The sequence below is a fragment of the Phyllopteryx taeniolatus genome, chromosome 1 (assembly GCF_024500385.1).
Source record: "Phyllopteryx taeniolatus isolate TA_2022b chromosome 1, UOR_Ptae_1.2, whole genome shotgun sequence".
Taxonomy (NCBI): Eukaryota; Metazoa; Chordata; class Actinopteri; order Syngnathiformes; family Syngnathidae; genus Phyllopteryx; species Phyllopteryx taeniolatus.
In genome coordinates, this window is record NC_084502.1 from 7800664 (window position 1) to 7819186 (window position 18523).

An 18523-nucleotide genomic window follows, 5' to 3' on the forward strand; every position below is an offset into this window, starting at 1 on the left:
ATGTTCCCCATTGTGCTCACTATAGGGCCTACTTCCCTATATGCCATTTCTTATGTTGCCCTCTTACTGAGCGCTATACAGTAATGGGCTTCTACTGCAACTGAGCTTTAAAGAGAGGCAGTTGAATGATGAGGTGAGGGGTCTTCACAACCAACTGTGTCCCGATTTGAAATGCTATTTTATAATTTAGGCCTTTTTGTACATTTTTACAGTGAAATATCCTTACTTGTACGAATTTTAATTTCAACACTTACTGTATTCATTCCAGCAATTCCTAGAAGATACCACAAGGCTTCTACAAGCACCTTGTTGCCACTTCATTAAGTGTCTGTCAAGTTTCTTCAAAGTGTGTGCTCAAGTTTTATTTAGTTTTATATATTTACTTAAAACATTGCCTGCACAGTTAATAAAGGTTTTGTAATTGTAACAGTCTGAGTCTGGAACAAATTAATTCACTTAAAATGATTAGTAATGGGGTAAAAACCTTTTGAATTGTAGCAACCTGAAGGCAACCATCGTCACTAGACTGATTATGTTTGACTTTGGAGGCTTCACTGTAATTCTCCCAAGCTATACTAACTGTTATTTTACAGTCTGCAAATCAATTATAGTGTTTTTAGTCTGCATGATAACCCACCTTCAGTATGATAAATTTACAACTTTAGCATGAGTGTCTCATTGTGTTAGTGACAACATAAGTGTAGTAATGGGTGTTTGATGGTACCCGCACAAAACTTCACCGTAGCTTCATCACAATGAATTGGGACAAAATTCACGTAAACATTGTCTGACAGTATCACAAACACTAACCTGGTGCCTCATTGGTGGGTAGGAAAAGGAATCAGCATGTTATAGCATTTGGTTCCATTTATAAAAAAAAAAAAAAAAAAAAAAAAAATCACCGGGGCCGTGTGCCAAAATGCTGAGTTCCGGTGCGTACCCTTCAAAATAAAAGGCTACAAGCTTAAAACAAGAAGTCAAGTTAAACCTTGCACATATAAACCATTTGACGTGGTGAAACAGAATACAGGAGCAGCTATATATAGCATTGTTACAATAACTATTTTAACAATGCTATGTTTAACTTTTAGCTGAAACATTAATTAATGAATATTAAGTCCATTGGGTTAGTTCCAAACACATTGCGTTTTAGTTCATAGGTTTGATATTGATACTGGTAATAAAGAACCTAGTGTCAAATGTTCATTTTAGTCTATGCTGCGTGCGGTCTGCTAAGAAAATGGCTGTTCATAATTTGGACACCCTTTATTTAAACCATGCAAACTTTTTTGACCCGGCCCCCTAAAAGAATCTTAATCGAGAATCGTTTGGAACTGGAATCGAACCGAGGAACCGGAATCTGAACCGGAATCGCTCAAATTCAAACGATGCCCAACCCTAATAATTAGGAAAGAAAACATCAAATGAAAACATGAGGTACAGGATAACGTTTGTAGGGAAAAAAAACAACAACACAAATTGCAGACCTCAGACTGAACAGTAGTAAATATGAGACAATAGCCAGTTTGAAAAGATGGCTTTTCAGTTGCAAGAGTGTGTCCAAATATGGAAAAGAGGGTCCCATCATGCTGGAGCTCAAAGGCAGCTCATGGGCTATGTGTGTTTTACAAACTGGAACATCAGATTTATGATAGCTGGAGCACAAGACAAATGCAAGACAGTAACTTGATTGGCCTAGAGTGGCACAGGGGAGGTTGGTGCAAAGCAGAACAGAAAAGTTGATGTATGCTATCTCGGCCATAGAATATGTACATACTTTCAAGAACTACTAGATAATGAAAGGTAATGCAGAGTTGCAGACTGATCCACAACTATATTTATCCACAACTTTACTTCTTCCACCTCCTTCCTTACCAGTTGTTCTTATGTCTTTGTCCTAGTTTGACATGCATCAGTGGACGCTCTGATGCATGTCAGCTGCATCCAGCAGCCACGTGACCGCTATGCACGCAAGTACATAGCGTGAATCCTCCTCCTTTCTTTGCCCTCATTTGCTCATCTCCTCGCATGACTCCTCCCTCTCTCACGAACAAATTATTTATGATGATGTCAACGGTGTGCCAAGATCGTGTCATCTGACTGCAGCTGTAGCGATGCGGATCTTACGATTCAACTTAGCGTCTTTTTAACCCTTGGACTATGTCTTTTTGTATTCATTCAAGCGAAGTCTGAATTCAAACGCTGAAAACAAGGGATGTAGCAAATTGGAAATCCTAGGTATTTGACTGCAACTGTACCCATGTGGCTCTTACGATCCAACTCTCCCTCATTTTAACCCTTGGACCATGTCTTTTTATGTTCATTCAAGCAAAGTCTGAATTAAAATGCTTAAAACGATGGATGTAGCAAATTGGAAATCCTAGGTACTTAGTTTGCCTGTATTTGAAGGCTCAACTTAGTAAATAAGGGTTATTCTCCCTTTGTCTAAGCGCAAATGCATACCCATTAAAGTTCCCAGTCTTTATTTTTTAGATAGATGAGGAAACATTATTAAAGACAAAATATAATCCATTTTTATTTATATTTCTTCGACTTTTACCATTGAATTATCGATTGTGCTTCCAGCTTTTAAAAAAAGCATCAATTGCGTGTTTACACCTGTCTCTGCTGACTCATTCGGGCAGGAGCAGGTGTATTGTGAGACTTGGTCACACTTAATATGCTAATAGCCAAGCACCTGTTTTTATAAGAGGGGGAAAACATAGGATCATCTGACCAGCCCCATGCTTACATTTTTGTTATTACATTCATCATGCTAGCTTTTAGTTATTTAACAGCTCAGTTGTCAGTAGAACAACAATTTTTTTTTTCTCTCTCTCTTGGTTTCCACAGTGATGGAGCCCATGACGGTTACTACATCGGTGGCAGGACCAGATGAGTTTGATCGCAACGCCCCGCGGATATGTGGGGTTTGTGGCGACAAGGCCACTGGCTTCCACTTCAACGCCATGACCTGTGAAGGTTGCAAGGGCTTCTTCAGGTCAGTCATGAGGATGGACTATTCATGTCATAATGTTCACTTTGAATGCATGAATCAGGGTTTGATGGTAATGATTGTTTATAATTGTGGAATTGAGTGTTGATTAATCATGTCTTGAAGCAATTGAGGACAAATGGAATGGAGTACTGGACTGCAACCAGCAGAGGTGCTCTTGATTCAGTCTCAACTGGTTCTCCGTGTGAAACAACTGTTTAATTGTAATAGAGTGTCTGTTATTTTTTTAAATTATTATATAAATAATTATTATTTGTTAACAATTAACTCTCGGTCCTTGATTTTCCGCGTAGCTGAGCTTAGTAAAACATCCATTCCTGGTGTAAATCCCAGTTAAAATAGTTTAGGTTGTGTATGAACTTTGACTGTAGAAAAAGATGCACACATTCGGTCCGGTTCGCTTGGCATTTACACAGGCATTTTTGTCATCTGACCAAAGTTTCCCAAAAAAACCATGTAAAGTCACAACCTAATTAGACTGTGTTAGTGAGTTTATTGCACACCAGGCGACGGATTATACTGGTCAAACACAACAGAGAAGAACACCATCAGCGCAATTGCACCAGAGTTGGTTTTGGGTGTGAACACAGCCTAAGTCTCTAACTCTTCTAGCCCATGGATGTTTACCATTGTCCACAAGTAGTTCTATAAAACTGTGGGTTGCTTGGAAAAACTATAATTGAACATAATAAACAGCTAGCCTTATCTGGATTTAATGTAATAGAGGATAATAACCCAACCTTGATTTTATCACTGAGTGCTTACCTTTTTTGTTAACAGATCTTGATGTTGTTTTCTGCTTCTCTGCTACATTATTCATCAGTATCTTCAAGAGTTACATTTTTTCACCTACTTGTTCAGATACTCCAACTTTTTCACTCATTGGTCTTATTTCCATCGATACGGATAATAATGTTTCACAAAAGCTATATAACGGTTCATTTAAATTTCATAGTTTTAGTCCTGCTGTGGCGGCACGGTGGCCGACTGGTTAGACCGTCAGCCTCACAGTTCTGAGATGCGGGGTTCAATCCCCGGCCCCGCCTGTGTGGAGTTTGCATGTTCTCCCCGTGCCTGCGTGGGTTTTCTCCGGGCACTCCGGTTTCCTCCCACATCCCAAAAACATGCATTAATTGGAGACTCTAAATTGCCCGTAGGCATGACTGTGAGTGCAGTGCGAATGGTTGTTTGTTTCTATGTGCCCTGCGATTGGCTGGCAACCAGTTCAGGGTGTACCCCGCCTCCTGCCCGATGACAGCTGGGATAGGCTCCAGCACGCCCGCGACCCTAGTGAGGAGAAGCGGCTCAGAAAATGGATGGATGGATAGTCCTGCTGTAACATTCAACCACAACAGGTAATAAATGACCCGTTATGAGTGTAACCAATCTCATGTTTCACTCGGCTAGGCGCAGTATGAAGCGTAAAGCCGCCTTCACCTGCCCGTTCAACGGAAGCTGCACCATCACCAAAGACAACCGACGTCACTGCCAGGCCTGTCGTCTCAAGCGCTGCATTGACATTGGCATGATGAAAGAGTGTGAGCACACCTCTCTAACTTGTTGGCACAGTATCTTGTAGACAGAACATGTGCCTTCTTTCACTGTAAAGAAATGAGTCCACATGAAGTACTTCACGTCACCTCATGACAGCATTTGAATTGCCCTGTCTCTCTGGAATTTATATTAGTGTACGTTATTGTTTACATTTGGCTAAAAGGTTTCAGGTTAGCTGCCTCTATCAACAAAGGGGTTTAATGCCTGCATGACATTTAATCTAATAGTTAGACATTCGTAGGGAGCTATTCAGATACAGCACATCAATAGAATCATGCAGTGTGTAAATGGACCTGATTTGAAGCACAGAGATGGACAATCGGAGCTACGCTATGGGAAGAACATACTATATGGATGAATAAAAGATCTAAATATAATTCTATCTTGCTAGAGCGAATGAGTTACAACAGTCGTTGGAGATGAGGTCTGAATTTAGCTATGTTAACCGCTTGCCGTGACAAGTAGTAAGGGACATTATGAGAGTGATGAAAGGAAGCAGAGTAAAGTGTACGTAGAGGGAATAATCAACAAAAGTGCTCTGCCTTCATAGAAACACAATTATAGCTATTGAATGTTATTCACTAGAAGATGCAGCACAGTTTTGTAAACATTCTTCAGTAATGCAGTGGCAAAAACTCTTTTGTTAGTACTTCTGGGTGTCCTAATCCTGGGCTTAGAGAGGCAGAAATGAGAAGCACTGTGGTTATTGCGGTCCTTTCTTTTTTTTCTTTTTTTTCTTTAGTGTGAACATTTCTTCTTCAGTTTTGATGAAAGTACGTATCATGAGTTTGCCAAACATTTCGGCTGTTTTGCCATAAACGTCTTTGTTTTCAATTACCTCTGAACATCGTCTTCAGAGAGGGGGAGTCTAAACAAAACGGACCTTGCATTCCGCTCATCAGTTGTAGTGTTTTTTTTTGTTTTTTTCCTGGGTTCTTCCATCTCATAGAGCAATGCAAACATTTCAAATCGAAACTCTTCAGGCATGACCAAAATGACACATGCTTTATCCAATTGATTAATGGGTTGAGCCTTTTCATTAAGTAACCAAACAACACATTTTCGACCACAGAAAAGGGCTGCAAATCTAGTGATAAGTACTCCAACTGTGTGGATTATTTTCTATTGTTTATTTTAAGTGGCACAGTATGTGTGCTCAAAAGAATTCGCAATAGACACTTTTTGTTTCACTGGTGTTACCTTTTCAAGTTGCTCGAATGTTGTGCGTCTAACAAGTGCTATATCAAATTAATCCAAACCTGAGATTTGAATGAAGCTGTGAGTGGGTAAACGCACCGCAGTGATTGAATACTATCTCGCGGTGGAGGGCTTTTCATCTGCCTGGACAGGCACACACGCACACGCAAACACGCATGTACATCTCTAATAGCCCTATGATAAAGTAATTACACTGCAACAACAAATTAGTTTGAGATTTTGTTGCTGTTTGGGACAGTTTTGATGCTGAATCCAAATTTCACGGTGGTTTTGCTCAATAAGGTCATTTTTTTTTTTTTTAACTATGGCCACATATTCTTTTTACATTTTTATTTACATCTACACGTATCTACGCTTTACATCAGGGGTTTTCAACCTGGGGTGCGCTCTCCGAGGAGGGTGTAAATCCTTGTAAGAAATTAAACGCAGTACACCAACATTCAGAAGGTTACTTACTTTTATCAATGTCTACTACTATTGTATGTAACATTTGATGAATAAACTGTGTTAAAAAACGTGAAAACCTCTCAGATGAGACCTGAATAAAAAAACAACTGATATCACAAAAATGTAATTGATTTTAGTAAGAAAATCATATTTAAAAAAAATAAAAATAAAATAAAATAATAATAATAATTTGTTATCCCATGTTATATTATCCGAAATCTATGGCTAAATTCCACTCCAAGGTGTTACCCCGTCCTTGTCTCTTTCGAAAAAGAGCAAGGCCGATGAATTTTGGCCTTGCTGTGACTGGAAATAACATGTAGTCTAACACGTGCAAATCTGTTCATCACCCATGCCAACGACATTACGTTTTCAGCACTGTTGATTTGTTTGTTAAACTACATACTGGGAGATCTGCTAAAATTAGCTAACTGGGTAACGGCTATTCATGGTGCTGATTCATTGTTATTTTGTCCTGGCTTTCATTTTTCGCCTTCAGAGTAGCCCTCCCCTGAAGTTCTCCTGTTGAGGCTAGCACATTACCACATCCAATTAGTCACTTTACAAATGGTAAACGTTTCTTTTGCCAATTAAGTGCTTTGGGCTGCTCAAGATGTTGGTTTGGTTTTGTAAAGCAGTGCCTAAACAATGCAGTCGTGGGCTCAATCTTGGCGACAGACCGACTGGCTAAAACATGTTCCTGGCATAGCCAAACACTGACCGAACGGTACCTATTCACCAGTGCCACAAGGAGTGGTTTAAGTGTGTGCTGCTGGCATGAGGCTGCATGGGTGAATTTGGATGGCAAAGTCTAAATAATGAGGACAGGTCAAAAGAGAAGAAAACCAAATAAGCTAGGCGGCCAGATTCTTTCAGAAGCCTTTAAAGGCTGTGTCGCCAAATTGTTGGTGTTCTTGTTTTTGACATCCACATCATGTGGTTATGTAACGCTGTTTCTGTGGTTCTAGAGCCCAGAGTGCAGTCATTCAAAAGCCACTTCAATCATTTGTTTACAGACTTCAGGAAAACAGTTTAGTAAAAATAGCAAGACCTGAACCCAAAATAATTATTGCCTATGCCAAATGTTCACAATTTATTTGTCAGTTAGTGACTTTTATTCCTTTTCGTCAATCATTTACACAGTATTCTGACTCACAATTTAAAATAGTAATATTACTTGCACGTCAACCAAATCCAAAAATAGAATTCAAGTTTAAAATGGTCTGTTTTTAGCAAGTAGGATAGTTTGTCTTCAGCTGACAAACAGACTGGCCACCTCATATCTTTGTAAGCTGTGCCCTTATGGCTCTGGGTCTTGCTCTTTTTGGCAGTCATGGTCTGTCTGGTGGTCATGCTGTCTGTCTACACACTTGAGCACATCATGGGTAATCAGTCACTGTGGCAGAGAGTCAAAATGATAATATGGGAAGAGGCATTCAGAGGTCAGTGCATTACTCCCTAAAGCGACTACTAGACCCATCGAGCCAGGGCCTGGCTGTCTACAGTATTTCTAGTAGCTTTGTATGGTAAGCACTGATGTGTAATTGTCTGATACATGATTACCTAGTCAAGCTAATGATGTTTACCTTTACTAAGGAGTATGCAAAAACTGTGAGGCCACGTGTTACGGAACTTGGCTGAGGGATGTGGTAAGGGCCAATCAAGAACCTTTCAAATTAAAGGGCATTTAATTTTAGTTACTTAGACTATTTGACATATTTACTTCCAGAGTACCTATTCATCATACAAAAGGTACCAAGCTGATGTATTTTCAAAGAGAAAAACATTATTCTACATTTATACAAACAGGTTTTCATTTGGACACAGTCTGTATCTTAAACATTGAGCATAAAGTGACGATTGTGAAAAGGGAGAATTTCCGTACTAAAGCCATTGTTTGTGGTGGTTTTTAATACAATACTTAGCTGTAGAAAAAGTTCATTATTGCTCTTGGAACAAAACACAGAAATGTGATCCACACTATTTGTATTGAGCAGTGACGATACAGGATAATAATGGCTTCTTTATTAAAAGTAAAAAAAAAAAAAACTTCTCTTTCTCAGCAGGTAGATAGGCTCAATTAGCCACGAGATTTTGACCTTAGATCAGTGCAAATATAGCTTTTTTTTTATGACTGACAAACCCAAATGGTTTTCCTTTTTGTTGTTGTTGTTAAAAGCTGTATTTTGTGCGGTCATTCTCAAAAAGAACAATTCCTAGAAATGGTCAAAAGCAGCAATGTATTCTGTCCACCATTGTTTAAATGGAGACTGTGCCCACAGGCCTGCCGGATTGACGAGCTCGCCAGAGCCCTTCTCTTTCTGTTGCATTGAATGCGAATGCTCCAACTATAATTGCTTTTATTTTAGGTCAGTTTAAACTCTACAAGCACCAGTCGCATCCACTAGCCCACATTTCCCAGCCAACCTCCCGCTCACCAATAATCGGAAAGAGCACATGTTCGGAGAGACAGGCACTTTAGTTTTGTGTTCAAAGCGGTGGAAGCTATTTCGTCTACAGCCATTAATGACATTCCTTTCGGGTTAGGTTAGCTTTTCTTGAAGTAAAAGTTTTACCTCATGCTATTTCTCACTTTGTGCATGTCACAGCGACTTCAACTGTGTTATGCAATATCCATCCATTAATCATTTTGTTGATATAAATGCCACCGTAATAACCCCAAAACATTAATGATCAAGCAATAGACGAACATAATTTTGTTGATATAATTAAGCTGTACAGAAAATGGATGGATGTCTGGATAAATGTCAACATGATAATGCCAAACATTAACGATCAATCAATAGACATATGACATGTCGACATTATCGGAACTTAATTTCCTTGTGTGTAGTGCCATTCTATCAGGCACTCTTATTTTATTTCATTATTTTGCAGTCTGTTATGAATGGTGAGAGTCATGCATATAAGATTCAAAAGTCAACGCTGTGCGACATGCGGAAATGGCATGCAATGCTAGCAATTTCCCCAGAGAGCCCTTCATCGTGTCCAACCTAAAATAGTAACCATAAACACTGTTTAAATCACTCTTCCCGCCACATGAATAAGGCAAAAGGCACTTAAACATCCAACGCCAGCTGTATGAACCATATGAAGACATGACACACCTTCGTGCAGGAAAAATATGCTTATGACATTTAAAACAGGCCAAAACAACCGAAACAAACCTTAACCCTAGTCCTTAAGCAACAAAAACGGATATGTCACTATTGTCTGTTCTCTTCTCCAGTATGTGTGGTTATATATTTTGAAAATGAACAGCCAAATCTTTTAATGCAAAATATTAATACACATTCAGGGGGCAAAAAGTAGGATTATTCAATCTTTTTTAAGGTATCTACAATTCTAAGGGTTTGGACAGTGACACACGTTTGTTTGTTTTTTTGTGAGCTTTCCACAATGGAAACAAAACAATCAAGAGGTGAGTTTCAGCTTTGATTTATTTCAGCAAAAATGGGAGGCCTCTATTTTCAGGGGCTCGACAATTGACACAAGATGTCATTGTCAGAATAATTTAGATCTAACTGAAAATGGACACGCCGGACGACTGGTTAGCACATCTGGCTCACAGTTCTGGGGACCGGGGTTCAAATCCCGGCCTCGCCTGTGTGGAAGACTCTAAATTGCCCGTAGGTGTGAATGTGAGTGCGAATGGTTGTTTGTTTCTGTGTGCCCTGCAATTGGTTGGCGACCAGTTCGGGGTGTACCCCGCCTCTCGCCCGGAGATTGCTGGGATAGGCTCCAGCACGCCCGCGACCCGCGTGAGGAGAAGTGGAACGGAAGATGAATGAATGAAAATGAGCACAATGCACAAAATTTAATGTATAATTATTATTAACCCAAAAGAATGTAATGTCACCAAGTTGTCAGAAGTGGGATGAGCATGATTTATCGATTCTCCTTTGACTGACTTTTTTTTCGACAGTGTTTATGTAACAAGGTTCTGTTGCGTGTGGTTTGCTTCGTCTTGAAGCAATATGGAGGCGTTCCGGATTTCCCTTTATCTTCACAGCAGATGCAATTCCCTGGGGAAACAGTGATAATGACGAGACTGACATTCACCAATTCAGACCTATTCGTCTGCTAACCAAAGGGGGTGCTGTTGGAAAATTAGTTAGTGGGTCAATAATGGCATACATTTCTAAAAAGAATGAAATATTTAAAAGTTAAAAAAAAATAATAATAATCCTATAACTGTGGGTCATATTTCTGAGAAAAAAGACAACATGCAATATATACTGGTATATCTCACTTAAAACAAAATGCGACAAAAATCAAGAAGAAATGAATAATTTGTGGTACTAATCTCTATTGTCTAAATGTAAATGTTATCTTTAATACTGCATTGAGAAGTTAACAACGTAGTTCAAATGAATTCAATAGTTAACTGTTTGTGTGAACAATAGCATTTATTTACTGTGGTAAATGCACGTGTTTTTTTTTTTTTCCAGATGTGAAAAGGGAAGCGTTTTGTTTTTAAGGGGACATTATAGAAAATGTAATTTGTTTGTTAGGTCTCTGGAATGCCTGCCAACCCATCGAGTCATGTGTAAAACCAAACCAAGGAAATCTTAATTATCTGCCTAATTTTGAAAATGTGTCTGTGAGTTGGCTGTTCTGCACTTCCGCTCCACTGTTACTAAACAGTGGGGCTAATTAACATTAGGCTTTACACGATCAGGACTTTTGGGGCCGATCAGCGAGTTTAAAAAAACGATCATAAGATGGAGCAATGTGTCTATTTAAACGACCTGGGGCCTCATGTACAAAAGGTGCGTACGCACAAAAACGTGGCGTACGTTCTTTTTCACAGCAAAGTTCAGATGTATCAAGAGTGAAATGACCGTGGAATTGTGCGGTGCCTCACTCCAACTTCATGGCTGGCGTACGCACGTTTCTGCAGCTGTTGGTGCTTTGGCGACGCTTAGAGGTGATGCTGGGAAACTGGATATAATAAATCTGCACATCAGAGACACATGAACAATCAGCACTGATGAACAATTAATGCCCGGCAACATTTAATTTCAACAATGTAAAAGATGCAAGGATTCGGAATTCACTTGTTCACCAGTGTATTTAATGAATCACTGATATTTGTGAGGAGACCTATTAATTGATCAAGGTGATCATTTATCCTGCCTATTGCCCTCACAATCTCTTCTTGTGACTCCAGCACATGCGCTGAAAAAAACAGTCCTTTGAATTTACATAATTTGAACATGTACATCGGTTGCACATGATTAAAATGTGTTAAAATGACATTTTTCTTTAGGAGACGAGGGGTAAATTGTGTCATTTTAACACATTTGGATCATGTGCAACCGATGTACATGTTGAAATTAAGTTAATTTGAAGTGCATTCAAATCATAAATCGAGTAATCAAACAGGAGTCAAAGTTTTTCATAACCTCTTTAATATGCGGACATGCTTCCATTTGAATTCAAAAGATCTATTACAAATACCATATGTACAACATTTACGCATGAACCTTTATCTCATAGGGTTGAGTGTAGGTTACTGTATGAACACTTTTGTTGTGAGTTATAAAAATACATGGTATTTACCTTGTGGGTTGATATGAGTCAGCCAAGTGAGAGGTGGATCCTTTTTTTCTGATCATGCAGAGATTTGTATTTCAGGTGCAGGGTTCATTTAAATACAACGTATGATATGCATATTTAAATGTGGGCGTGGACAGGGAGGGGTCGGCTACTCTAACATGTGCGGTCAATTCTACGTTGATTGGGATGTACGAAGGAAATGTGCTTGGATTCATGCGTACGCACAGATTCATACATCTGGATATTTTCTGGATTTGAGCGTACGCCATGTTTTAGTAGGAAATCCAATCCAATCTTTGTACATGAGGGCCCTGTTCATTTACTGTATATACTTGTGTACTTAATTGCTCAAAACATTATATTTACAATAAACCATGTATCTTTGTTCATCTATTTATGCCAGTGAGGCGTAATGACAGACAGAACAAATGAATGGTCTTCTATTAGATGGCAGGGAGTACATACAGTAATTAATGTCTCCACTTTTTGTGACATTTTTGTTTGTTGGTGTGCCGTGAGATTTTTCAATTGTAAAATAGGTTCCTTGGCTCCTTAAAGGTTGGAAAGCACTGCTCTAGTCAGGTCCTGTATTCTAATCGTGAAAGAGCAAATTTGTCTTGTCGTCTGATCCGGGCATTACGTGTTGTCTGTCCCACACATGTATTTATTTATGTATTCATTTTTTAAATAACTTTATTGGCCATCAGATATTTACAGTACTACGTCAAAAGACACTCGACAAGGCTAAAAATAAACTAGCTTTTGGATTCAAATATAATGTGCACGATGGCAACGCGGAGTAAATGTCTTTTGCGGAGTCATTGATCGGATCGGCCAATTATGACAAAGCTGATCAGCATAAAATGCTAACTATCGGCCGATGCCGATCAGATCGGTGTAAAGTCTACTGAACATAATAACCACCCTCACACTGAGTTTCCCTGTCACTAACTCAGCGGCTTGGCTGTCTAATGTTCCAGAGCGAAAGAACCACTTTGATGCAGCAGCTGAAGCACTATTATTTCAAAACCAACATTCAGGCAGAGCTGCACAGATTATGACAGATGTTAGCACAGATTAGCATTAGCTAACATTGTTACGGCGGCACGGTGGACAACAGGTTAGAGCGTCTGCCTCACGGTTCTGAGGACCGGGGTTCAATACCCGGATGTTTGGCGATGTCATACGCTACACCACAAACAATATTACTTGATTGATAAGTTGTTGGCAGGTCAAGTGGTGTTTGTGTTGTCCGCTGTGTTCATGCGCCATAAGATGCTTTCATTGTCTTGGGCGCGCACTCTGTGCTGTGCTGCCGTCCACTAATAGAAGCAAGCAGCCAACCGACAGGAACGAGTCGGCAAGATCAACCTCGTTGTCACACTAATGAAAGCTGGACTCTCCATTGACACAGGAGTATGTGGATCTGTGATGCGGGCTGGCACACTACATGACAGATCTGCGCCTAAAACAAGCCAATTCCACTATGGCAAGAAATATGTAGTCAAAATATGTCTAATTATTGATCCTTTGGGTATTGTGATGAAAGCAACGTTGCAGACATGTTAAGACACCTGGGAAGTGTGTACAATTTTTGAAAAATACATAAATTGTCTCCTTTAATTGAATGACACACCAGATAATTGGGTTAGGGTCTATTAAATATGGTAAATAATAGATTAACACTTTCTTTTCGTTAAGACGTGACTATGTGGTGACTGTCCAGAGCGTAAATTAGATGAATTGATTGCCAAGGCAAAATGTCGATGGAAAATAAAGACATTTGTGTATATATTTTGTCCTGCCTTGCAGTCATCCTCACAGATGAAGAGGTGCAGAGGAAGAAGGAAATGATATTGAAAAGGAAGGAGGAGGAGGCAGCCAAGGAGGCTTCGAGGCCTCGGCTCAGCGAAGAGCAGGCTCAGATCATCTCTTCGTTGGTGGAGGCTCACCACAAGACTTACGATGCCTCCTATTCAGACTTCTCCCGCTTTAGGGTGAGGCCACTGTTAACTTTTATTCTTTTACTAAAGCGACCATGATGACAGACATTACCCAATGAGCTAATGTGTGTTATTACTATATTACAAGTCCTACATTTAAAGAAGAATGAAGACCAATTAAAGAATGGGGTGAATTTTGGAGGATAAATCAAATGTGACAGGGTTACTAGTAAATAAAGATCACACAAACGAATGAAGTCCTTGTTAGCTTGTCACTTTGATAAATTGCACATGATGAGGCTAAGGAATGTTGTCGCCAACAGAAAAAGAAAATCTGGCCTTCAAAGTGAGCATGAGTCACTCACATGAATCAGACTGCGAGAATAATATATAGCTCTATTCTTGCATATACTTGAGCTATCTACCGCCCAAGGTGAAGAAGAAGAAAAAGAACAAGAATTAGAGGAGAAGAAGAAAAGGTTACTTCCTTTTGCAGTTTTCAGCCTTTTTCCTCAAAGACAATCGGTGATCGCTTTGCCGAGAGACTCCACCGTCTTCTGCTAATTTGTATTCTATGCACTTGCAATGAACATAATTGCACCATGTTTGGAGAGGGAAAAAATGTGGAATAAAATTCCATACTATAGATTGATACATACTGCTTGGTTTTCAAAGCGCTATGGCTCGGCTTCACAGCCAACATATTCTTTCAGCGTTATCAACCGAGGACAAATGCACCTGTTGAAAGTGTTTTTCCTCATGAATCTTTTTGTGCATGTGTCTGCATGTAGCCTCCAGTGCGTGAAGGTCCAGTAACACGCAGTGCCAGCAGAGCCGCCTCCCTTCACTCTCTGTCTGATGCTTCCTCCGACTCCTTCAATCACTCGCCTGGTAAGTCCCTCCTTCCGTCAAGCACAATTGTAGCAATCACAGTGTCGAGTTGCTCTCGATATGATATCGTCACAAAACAGTGTTTTAAGGGCAAACCTCATTTCACTATCAAGAAATAATAAATGAGAAGTATCTGTTGCTGTGTTGAACAGTCCCATCTTAAAACAAAGTAACACACTACCATTACTAACTTTAACATTCTGAAGATGGATAATAATACTCAAGTAAACTACAGTTACTTCACTACTGAGCTGAAGTTTCACGAGATACTGTACATACATGGTGTAATATTTCTTTTGAAGAAAAACAAAATATCTGCATAATTTAGGAATGACACGCTCATCACCAGCACGTTAAACAAACATTGTTGCTATTTGGCTGTTTTATATCGATAATTTACCACTAGAAATTATGCAAGGAAAATGTATTTATGTAGCGTCTTTCATAAACAAGATAACTCAATGTGCTTTTCATGATTACAAATATTTTAAAACAAAGATTAAATACATTTAAAAACAAATAAACAGAAAAGACAGCTCACTTAGATGACTAAAAACGTAAAGTGCGAGAAAGATCATTAAAAAAAATGGAAATGCTCCAATTATTTTTCCCGTATTGTGTCAAATTTCAGGTAATTAAGTTCTCTATGCAGACCACTCAATATTGTGGTCTGTGACTTTCCCTTTTGCTTTACCTTGTTTTACCTCTGATCAGCTTTTTGCCATTTTGGTTGGTTTCAATTGCCTTCTTTTAATCACTTCCTTATTCTCCGTGGCCTCCTAATCCTCCCTTGTCTCAAGCAGAGTCGCTCGACACCAAGATGAACTTGAACAACCTGTTAATGATGTACCAGGACGGCGCAAGCAGTCCAGACTCTAGCGAGGAGGACACCAAGCTCTCCATGCTGCCCCATCTGGCCGACCTAGTCTCCTACAGCATCCAGAAGGTCATAGGGTTTGCCAAGATGATCCCAGGATTCAGGTACACATTGCGCAACCAGAATTATTTTTCTGCGCTAAATGGTCACCATTTTTCACCAGCAAAAGCAATCATGAATAAATAGGGGCCTCTGTGCTGCCATAAACTATGAGCTTCAAGTCATGACGTCAAATTTCCCAAGCAGCAGCTTGTTTCAAAGGCCAGCGCATTTTTTGTTGTGCATATGTAAGGAGAGGTGCTATTATCACTGCCGAACAAACAAGGCCTTCCATAATGTGCTGGAACGCCCACTGAGCTTGAGAGATGCATCCACTGTCTGGCAAATGGACAGACTGAACCACACTGTGCATTAAAATGACTGAAACCAACGCACAGAATGAACTCATTATGTCGAGTCAACTTCATATTTAGATTTACTCCTGCTGCTGGCCTTATTGCAGTGTGTCATGAATATATTTGTCAAATTATTAGCCCCAAAGAAAATAGAAAATTAGCATTTGCAACATGTACTATCAAGATTGAAAATGAGTCAATTAGGCTGGAGTAACTAGGGATGGACATTAAAATCAATTAGTTGACCGTAGAGTGCACTACTTGGCTGCAACCAGCAGGGGCATTATTCATCACATACATATTGAACAACGTGACTGAACGTAATGTCACTAGTCTGAGACTAGTTTTCATGAGTGGCCGACAACTAGTTTGGTTGTGATTTGAAAATTAGATTGGTGAACGGTGTCACAGATGTTACTGCGTTATTGCAGGATATTGTGTCATAGGATAAAAAAAAATCTCCATACTTTTCAATTGCACAACATAATCATGTGTAAAATTTTCGTCCATCTAAAATAGAAAAACCTTCTCATAGTGGATTGAGTTAATCTTGTATGTTTTTTCTCTGATCAAGGAAATCAATTTGAAATGCCATCCCAGTAACCATAACAGTGGATGTTGTGGAAAAAGTTTGTTCTTCAAAACAAATTTTGCTTTTCCAAATCCCTCCTTCATTTTCTAACACAAAATGTGTTATCAGAGAATGATTTCTTGTTACCAGTCTGTTGCCAATAAAAAACAAAATGTGCTACATTTTTTTTGTTATCCCTGTTGTTGCTGTGGAGCAAATGTGTTGGGGCCTCACTTGAACTGTGTTCATCATGTACGCCAAATCCAAAATTCAACTGAGGTTTGTATTGTTAACAAATGCTCTAGGCTGGGAAGCCTATGGCGCATAGATGAGTGCATTTGATGTGGCCTGCCATGCAATTCTATTAAACCTCAGAGGAAGTACTGTATTACAAAAGCCAAAACATTTAACCCACAAATGTTATACTAAGTGTTGGTTGGATTATTGCGTCATATTTTATTTTGATTAATTTAAAAACTGAAATGACTCCTCATAGGAAAATGGTTGCCCAACCCTGCTGTAGGGAAAACGTGTCATGGTAATACATTCAACACTTGGGAAGACTGACTCATATTTCTGTTGGCATTGGTGAAAACAATATTTACTTTATTTAAAGACACCAAAACCACAACTCCTCTTCTAAAGGCTAGGCTAGTTTGTAATTTGACTTTGGACTGACCAGCTCACCAGTGGTTTGATGTGATGTCCATTGTGATTTCTGAGAAGAAACCCCTCCTTCACTTTGCGTGAGTGCTTTATCACAGACTTGATATGCATCCAACGTGGTTTGAATGGATTGTGCTGTGTGTATGCTCAGACGCTAATCTCATCATGTCGGGTTGTGATTTGTTTACATAGGGTCGTAAAAAGTCAAACTTCTTTATGGATCCAAGAGGTCAAAATCTCAGTCACAGCCGTTTACTCATTGATTTTGCAAATATTCAAGCCATGGCAGAAGTACAGTGCAGTCCTGAACTCTTATACTTTTGTACTGAGCATGTGACTTTGTATATGATTCAGAGAACTGACTGCGGAAGACCAGATTGCTCTGCTGAAGTCGAGCGCCATTGAGATTATCATGCTACGCTCCAATCAGTCATTCAGCCTGGAAGACATGTCCTGGAGCTGTGGAGGGCCTGACTTCAAATACTGCATCAATGATGTCACGAAGGGTTGGTTTCCTGTAACTTGTCTACACCGTTAATGGCATCGCTTATGTGCAAGTGTCGAGATTGTACTTTGTGGCTCCGTCCTGATCCAATTCTGTTATTTAATTTGGAGGAAAACAACCTTGAATTGTCACCCCCCTCCCCACTCTCCCTCCCCAGGGCAACTTCTGCTAACATTGCTTCTTCGCATTTGAATACACAAATAAGAAAACACATGCTTAGTTGTCCCCTTCAGGGATAATTTAGTGTACACTGTTTCTTTTATATTTGAATACATTTCATTCACATAGTCCATTTGAAAGCATCTCTTAACATTTATTATTTGCTTTTTACACAAGACCGTAACTGTGTGTGCGTTCACACAGCTACACAGCATGCCACATTCAGATGATCAGATTCGTGATGACGTCTGCGCGGCCTAATGGTTCACTAAAGTATGTGCAGTGCTGCAAGGGTCCACCAAAAGGTCCTAGTTCTGGTTTAAAGTTCCTGTGGTGAAAATCAGCTAATACATGAAAGAGGTCATCGTCGACAAAAAATTACTGTACACCAATTGTCAGGGCAGAGACCAAGCCCATTTGTCGTAGAAATTTCTATGAAGGCTGGATTATTCCAAATATAGGCCAGATACTGCTTTTATGCTTCTGCTAGCGCATCAAAGTTGTGCCTTTAAACATTTGCAGGAAGCAATAAGACGGCCGCAATGAAATATTGAATTAGCTTTTGGTTTGCTTTGACTGGAGTGCTCACAATGAAGTGCATGTATGTAACAATGCAAGTGACTTGAGGCAGTCAAGTGTATCAGATAGACAGACAGTGCTTCCTATTTGGTTGTTTTTATTTTTTACCGATGAGGTAG

The 18523-nt window shown here is 39.5% G+C and overlaps 1 protein-coding gene across 4 annotated transcripts in view; it reads left to right on the forward strand.

Annotated features, from left to right (window-relative positions):
• LOC133475409 (vitamin D3 receptor A) overlaps positions 1-18523 on the forward strand; it is a 76004-nt gene that overhangs the window by 46223 nt on the left and 11258 nt on the right. For all 4 annotated transcript variants that reach the window (XM_061768212.1, XM_061768221.1, XM_061768230.1 and 1 more), the window contains 6 exons: positions 2854-3001; positions 4424-4554; positions 13631-13815; positions 14553-14652; positions 15456-15633; positions 17516-17667. In XM_061768212.1, the coding sequence (XP_061624196.1) occupies positions 2856-3001; positions 4424-4554; positions 13631-13815; positions 14553-14652; positions 15456-15633; positions 17516-17667 (892 nt within the window). In that variant the 5' untranslated portion in view covers positions 2854-2855. The remainder of the gene's footprint in view (positions 1-2853; positions 3002-4423; positions 4555-13630; positions 13816-14552; positions 14653-15455; positions 15634-17515; positions 17668-18523) is intronic.